The sequence below is a fragment of the Prunus mume genome, linkage group LG6 (assembly GCF_029339155.1).
Source record: "Prunus mume cultivar Tortuosa linkage group LG6, ASM2933915v1, whole genome shotgun sequence".
Lineage (NCBI taxonomy): Eukaryota > Viridiplantae > Streptophyta > Magnoliopsida > Rosales > Rosaceae > Prunus > Prunus mume.
In genome coordinates this window covers 1,405,240-1,412,988 of record NC_142703.1, presented here as the reverse complement: position 1 = coordinate 1,412,988, position 7,749 = coordinate 1,405,240, and the positions used below count along the sequence as shown (strand labels likewise).

The 7,749-nt window shown below is 38.8% G+C and overlaps 1 protein-coding gene across 1 annotated transcript; it reads left to right on the top strand.

Moving 5' to 3' along the window:
• The first annotated feature begins 220 nt into the window (after positions 1-220).
• Positions 221-3,136, top strand: LOC103336135 (receptor-like protein 6). Its single transcript, XM_089054709.1, has one exon. The coding sequence runs from the start codon at positions 236-238 to the stop codon at positions 3,059-3,061; it is 2,826 nt and encodes a 941-aa protein (XP_088910835.1). The 5' UTR covers positions 221-235; the 3' UTR covers positions 3,062-3,136.
• The last annotated feature ends 4,613 nt before the right edge of the window (positions 3,137-7,749 follow it).

The window sequence follows — 7,749 nt, the reverse complement described above, 5'->3', positions numbered from 1 at the left end:
TTTGTTTGTTTCTTTTTGATTTTTTCTGTTTCGTAAAATATTAAAGATTATTGATCCCCAGCAGAACCCGTATTGTTGCCGACCGCATCTTTCTTGTGATGTCATTGCCCAACAACTTGATCATGGCAGTCCAGAAATAGCTAGCTCTCTAACTTTCGCTTCCACAGATGTTTATTTAGCTAAGAGTACACAGAAAAAAAAAATTACCAGAACACTATCCCACTGCTTATTTAACATGTCGATTCACATGCTCTCCAAACTACTAGTTCTGGTGCTGTTTCATCTTGTGGTTGCTAACTTTGTGGACTCTTTGCAGCAGCCATCTTGCCATGCCGAGGAGAGCTCAGCCTTGCTGCAGTTCAAGGAGAGCTTTATTATTGACAAATCTGCCTCAAGTTATGATGGTGCTTATCCAAAGGTTTCATCATGGAAACCAGCTGGAGGAGGAAATAGTAGTTGCTGCTCGTGGGATGGTGTGGAGTGTGACGAGATGACAGGTCATGTTATCGGCCTTAATCTGAGCAGCAGTTATCTCTACGGCTCTTTCGACTCCAATAGTAGCCTGTTCAGCCTGCTGCATCTTCAAAGGTTAAGCCTCTCTGATAATAACTTCAATTACTCTCAAATTCCATCTAGCATTAGAAATTTTCCAAGCCTTACTCATCTTGACCTCTCTGCCTCTTTCTTTTCTGGTCAAGTACCATCTGAAGTCTCTCACTTGTCCAAGTTGACATACCTTGATATGTGTTGCAATATTGAAGGACCTAATTATGATCCTCAGCGATTGCTGAAACTTCAACCATCAGACATGAGAAGTCTAGTTCAAAATTTAACAAGTCTAGAAACTCTTTCTCTCAGTTTCATTAACATATCTTCAATCATACCCGTTTCCTTGACAAATTTATCATTTTTGACATCCCTTAACATCAAGAAATGTGATCTGTTTGGCGAATTCCCAGTGAGAATTTTCAATTTACAGAACTTAAAAGTTCTTAGTGTGAGATACAATCAAGATCTCACTGGATATTTTCCTGAATTTAATCAAAGTAGTCCTCTCATCTTACTGAAAGTTGCGTTTACTAGGTTTTTCGGAACAATACCTTCTTCGATTGGAAAGCTTAATTCATTGCAAGAGTTGGATGTGGCCCAATGTAATTTTTCAAGAGGTTTGGTTCCATCTGCACTTGGTAATCTTAGACAGCTCACTTATCTAGACATTTCAGCAAACAAATTTGGAGGTCCAATTCCTAATTCCTTGGCAAACCTTACCCAGTTGACTGTGTTTAGGATTAGTACGAGTTATTTCACTGGTCCAATTCCATCTTGGCTAGGTAACTTTACCAAACTAGTTTACCTAGATTTTTCTTTTAATCATTTGAATGGTTCAATTCCCACCTCATTTTCCAATCTCACCAATCTCGAGATCCTTTATCTACAGTCAAATAACCTGAGCGGTGTAGTGGAGTTTCAAATGTTTCAAAAGGCACAAAATCTCTACCAACTCCAATTGGGTAATAACAATTTGGAATTTGTTACTGAACAATTTTCAAATATTATGGATGTAACTGTTCAACAGTTCACCGTTCTGGGTTTGAGTTCATGCAATTTAAAAGAGTTCCCATATTTCCTAAGAAATCAGACAGTGTTAGAGCGGTTGGAAATAGCAGGAAACAACATCCATGGTGAAGTACCAAACTGGATGTGGAACATAAGCAAGGAAACTCTGATATTAGTAGACATTACTGATAACTTCCTTTCGGGGGAACTTCCAGTTGTCATACCCTGGGTTAACTTGCTCTGCTTGAGGCTTTCAAACAACATTTTTCATGGACGATTACCGGTCCCTCCACCATCCTTGCTAGAATATGGAGCCACTAATAACAAATTTACTGGAGAAATTTCACCATTGCTTTGCAATATGAATTCTCTTCTGTACCTTGACTTGTCAAAAAATAACTTGAGTGGCACACTTCCTCTGTGTCTCGGAAACTTTAGTGATGGACTAATCCTTTTACTTCTTGGAAGCAACTCTTTTCATGGCATGATGCCTCAATCATTCAACAACAAAAGCAGTTTAAGGATGATTGATGTTAGTCATAACCAATTGCAAGGCCAATTACCGAGGTCATTGGCAAATTGTGTGATACTTGAGTATCTGGTTTTGTCAAACAATCAATTCAATGATGTCTTTCCCATTTGGTTGGGGACTCTTCCAGAGTTAAAACTTCTGGCAATGCCCCATAATGAGTTTTATGGTGTAATTGGACAGTCCAGAACAAATATTGACTTCCCCAGATTACGCATTCTTGATTTGTCTTACAACAGTTTCAAAGGTGAGATTCCACCTTTGTTTCCAAATATTACTATAAACAAGTCAACATACATGTACGCATATGTATACTATGATCTCAATGGTCTTTCTGTTGTACGAAGTGTTGCTTATTCAATCACATTAGCAATTAAAGGTTTGGATTTGCACTATTCGAAGATTCAAGAAGGCTTTGCAGCAATTGATATCTCAAGCAACAAATTTGAAGGTACGATTCTGGAATTTGTTAGGAACCTTAAGGAGCTTCACTCACTCAATATTTCCAGCAACATTCTCAATGGTTCAATTCCATCATCCTTGGGGAACTTAAGGACTCTTGAATCGTTGGACCTTTCACACAACATGCTCTCAGGACAGATCCCCCAACAACTGACGAGGCTTACATTCCTTGGGAACTTTGATGTGTCTCACAACAATCTCACAGGTCCTATTCCGCAAGGTACCCAACTTACTTCATTCAATAGCACTTCATATGAGGGAAATCCAGGATTGTGTGGAGATCCATTACCAAAATGCGGAAATCAAGAGGCCCCTCAATCGCCACCTTCAACTGAAGAAAACAGTGATTCAGGCTCAGCTCGAACGCTTGAATTTGATTTGAAATTCGTTTTGGCTGGAATTGGAAGTGGGTTTGTGGTGGGAGTGGTACTTGCAGATGTCGCAATCACAAGAAGGCATGAGTTGTTTCTTAAGATCGTTGGAATGGTGAGGCTAACGATATGGAAAAGGTAATGTTGGGGATGCAGAAATTCAGTGTGTTATAAAGTCATGCATTTGGAGTAGTTTTCTTGTTTTTTTCTTCCTTCTCCTTCCATGTAACTGGGCTCTGCCTTTGGAGTTGGCTTGTGGGTAGAGTGGGGGATGCAGAAGTATAGTTTCGACATGCATTTGGAGTTGTTTTCTAGTTTGTCATTCCTTCTCCTTCCACGAAACCTTGCTCTGTCTTTCTGGTTGTACTTGTGGTTATGCTAATTAATGCAAATAAAGGTGTTCGAATGTTGCATGTTTTTCTTTATTTGGATTCTCTGCATTCATAAAGTTATCAATTTTCTGTATGTAATGCAATGATTTTAATCATCAATTGATCACATGGTACATTTGATGATATGAAATTGAAGCTTTCCAAAGCCTCAGATATACCTACAATGGTTTTCTGCTAAGTGCAAAAGGCAAAGTTAGTTGTCTAATTAGGGCTCGTCAATGGGTCGGGTTGGGCTAGCAAAACCCAAATTTAATGGGCTTAGGCTGGGCCGGGTCGGGCTTCAAAGAGGAGAGAAAAAATAACGGGCCGGGTTGACCTGAGTTTTTCTAGAAAATTCAAAGTCTAGGCCTGACTCATAGGCCGAGCTTGAGAAAGCCCATCAGCCCAGGTTGGGCTAAGCCTAACGGTCTGGGCCAAAATGGGCCTATTTCATTCGAAAAGATGAATAAGGAGAGGAGAAAGAAACAATGTGACATTCAAAAAGAGGCACTCAATTGCATCATAATTAAATCGTAACACGTTTTAAGAAATAATTTTAAAAAATAATAAGTACTATAAAAAAAAAAGATGGTATTAATAAATATGCAAATGCTTGGTGATGAGGTCAAGAAAAGTATGATTATATTTGGTGATATGATATGTTGTTCGTCTTATTCTTGATATATGTAATTGTTGTATTAATAATTTACACAAATTAATAATGTGCTAATCATCTAATTATAAACTAGGAATGAGTAAAAAAAAGTAAATGAAATGAAACAAAACAAGAAACCCAAAATAAACACAAACAACAATTTTTATCACCCTTTTATCACCACTGTATCGCCACTGTATCACCATGATAGCACCAGTTTATCACGTTTTAGGCAGAGACGAATTATGAACTTCCTCTATTTTTCACTTTCGACATCTGTACAATTTTTGACCTATAAATTTTCAACCGTTTATGCAAATTTTGTGTTCTTGATATGGTGGATTTAGCACAAAAAAAAAAAAAAGAAGAACACAAGGTGGACCAAATGTAAAAAATGGATAGATAACCAAGATATGAGTGATGATGTGATATAATTCGGATTGTGTATATTTTTATTATATTTTCTTGCAGAGTGTGTAAAATGACATTGCTTGACTAGCATATTACATAATCTACCTACTGAGCCGTGGTTTTCTCATCCCTCACCTATTTTATTTTTCAGATCAATTAGTGGGCAAAACAAAGATGAAATCAGAGAAGTTGGATTAGTTTATAGTGATAAAGTTTTATTTATATCTTGTACACTTGTAAGATTATTATTATCTTTTATATAAGGGAAATGAATTTTAACCAATTTTTCAGTCTTTTTATTTTATTTTGTTCAATTCGCGCACCGTGATTTTGGACTATTCTTTATTTCCAGATGAGGGCGTGACATTAACATCTCTCTTAATATTGAGAGAGGGAGGATTTTGAACACATATGGATAATTGCTCTAAACCACTTGAGCCATAATCTCCTTCATGTATTCATTCACGAGTTTCAACTTCATATTTTGTTGTACTCGTTTTTATGCAATAAATTAATTTTTTTAAATAATAATTTTTAAGTTAAATTATGGGCCAAATAATTTCAATTTATAGATTTCAATGTTTATATATAAAATCGAAGCAAGAAATTGTGTTCATTATAAATTTCCTAAGAAGTATACTTTTTTTTTTTTTTTAATTTTAAGAAAGAGATATCATTCATAAACCACAATAGGTACACATAGATCGGCACAAATGCAGTGGCCTCATTAAAACCTTCCTAGGAAAACAACAAGGGACAAACCCCACCATAGGAAAGAGTACCACACATGCCATGGACAAACAAAAGAGTCCAATTCAAGACCACTTTGGACAGTTACAAAGAACCAGAATGGAAAAAACTACTTGAAACCAACACAGTAGGCCCCAGAATAGAGTACATCAATGCATCCCAATAGTCAAAAGAAGCCTTCTATGAGAACTCATAGTCCTTTGTACATCACAAGAGTTGTATAGCACACCAAGGGTCAAAGACACAACAGAACACATCAAGAAAGTGTAGGAAACCTTTAGAAAATCATGGGTTTCATTTGAACATCAACATAGATAAATAAAATCATGGCAACGAAAGCTTAAGCATGCATCTATGAGTTCAAAAACAAAAAAATTTCCCATAAATCTTTTAAGCTAAGTGATAGTTGTACTATTTTTCCAGAACATACTTCTAAGAAAATTGGAAGGAGGAGTTACCCTTTGTTGGCTGCGCAAATCTCTCGTCCCGGTGCTTCGGGCCATGAGGATGAGCGTTAAACGTGACGCCCTTCTTTTGGATGCGGTGCGGTTGTGCGGGGGCGTGCCAAGACGGCTCCATCGTGCGCCGAGATGGTGATGAGGTTTTGGGTCGATGATGGTTTAAATGATGCGCCTGTTTCGAGTTCGACTCCTGATCAAACGATTGTGGCCGAGAGATGAACTAATCTCGGCCATCAGGTTCATGGCCTAAGCTACAAGGCCGTTTGATGGTTGTGTTGGTGGCGGGTTTTAGGCGGTGCTCCGGCGCGTTGCTCAGAGAGCGACGGTCGTATGATGTATGGGGTGAATGAGATGACAACAGGGATGGTGCTCCGGCACCTTGAAAATCAAGGGTTGTATGATATATTGATGAATGGATTTTCCTTACAATCTACCACTACTCCTAGGAAAGCAAATAAAGGTATTGAAAGTGCATTACAAGAAAATATAATTTGCTTCGTGGGAGGCTTTTGGTTTGGTGTTTGAACCCTTTGAATGTAGTCCTGAGCTTAGTATTTATAGGAGGAGTCCTGGAGGGACAATCGAGGCTGACAAGACCTGCGTGGTAGAGCCTGACCGGGGCAAGTGGGTAGTCAAATCGGCATTTGGGATCGTGAAGTATGGTGGCTTGGGGTTGAGAAGCATGGTGGTGTGACCCCCATAAATCTCGGTAAATCTCGGCGACCGCCCTGATCGTGGGTTCTGCCCCCTTGGCCGTGGGAACGCATTTAATGCCCTGGTCTGGTGGTTGGTGATCTGACCTCAAGTCGTAAGATTACTTGTGAGAATGTCTGCGCCTAACCACCCTGATTTTCATCACCAAATCCTGACTTCAATCACTTCTCTTGTGCATTAAATGCTTCTTGCGACTAGTGGGTTTGCTGCGAAGTCAGAGGCATTACTTCATTAAATGGGGCGTGGGACCCTGAGGCCACGTGGCGATTTAACCACAGCTTCTTCGCCATGTCTTTTACGGCCTTCGGCTTCGCCTTCAACATCTGCGGTCGCAAGGCCGAGAAGACTCGCCTTTACGCTTTTCCTTTGTTTCAGGAAGGCGAAATGCTCGACGAAATGGTAGGCGCCGAGGCCGAAAGGAAGTCCCCTCAATCAGCTTATGACCGTGATTTATTAGGCACAAACACCCTTGGTGCGTGCTTTCAATCCTACAATCGAATTCCACTAGAGTTGTTGAAGCTTAAATGGCTCCTTCAAAATCTCCACCTTGTTATTCAAGCTTGAATGACTCCTTCAAAAAACTCCAACTTGAGAGGTTTTCCAAAAGTCACCAAAGTAGGTAACCTCTAAATCTCTTCCCCAATTAGAGCTTGAGAAGAAGATGATGAGCTTAGTGAGAGGATGATGCTAGTAATCCCTCACGAAGGTAGTATGAAAGATTTTAAGAGAGTTTTTGGAAGGCTAAAGCTTTTTTTCTCTCTCTTGTTTTTCACTAATGACCCCTTAGGGTTCAAAAAGATGATTGTCATCTTTTACTTGAGTCAACAAGTTGACTCTAGCAACCAAAGGCCCATATGAACACCCATCCCTTGGAATTGGGCCTCTTGGGCTCAATTTCATTTAAGTTTTCATACAACCCAATCTCCATGTCCAATAGGATAAAGCCTAATGGGCCTAAAGTTCAACATTCCCATTTAAAGCCTATTCCGACATCCTGTGTCGTTTAAATTAATTCCATAATTAATTTTACCTTAACCAATTAACTACTCTAAATTGATCTCCTCAATTCATCATCTCCATAATGGTTTCTCAAAACTCAAGTTTAATGGTGTGCAATCCATTAGGTTCTAATTAGTAAGGCCGTGGGTAATTTGAACTCTTTATAATTGATTGTGAATTAAAACTCCTTTTTAATTCTCCCTATTAGTTAGAATCATAAGTCCTTTGGGCTTCCACCATTCATGAGTGACACCTAGTAGTATGTCATGGATATCCAAGCTAAGTAGTATAAGCAAAGAACCTATTCAGTTGGAATTACAATGCAATACGGCCCTTTCCCATCACAATACTCTTAATTATAATCTCATTTCTAGGGCATGGTGCATATCAAGCCCTTAATGAGATTGTCACGTCTTATATGATTTGTATTAGTATGACTAGAACATCTTTCTAGGTCATACCGCATACT

Bases quoted from the DNA above. Each gene is read 5' to 3' on its own strand.
- LOC103336135 (XM_089054709.1), top strand. From the start codon at position 236: ATGTCGATTCACATGCTCTCCAAACTACTAGTTCTGGTGCTGTTTCAT.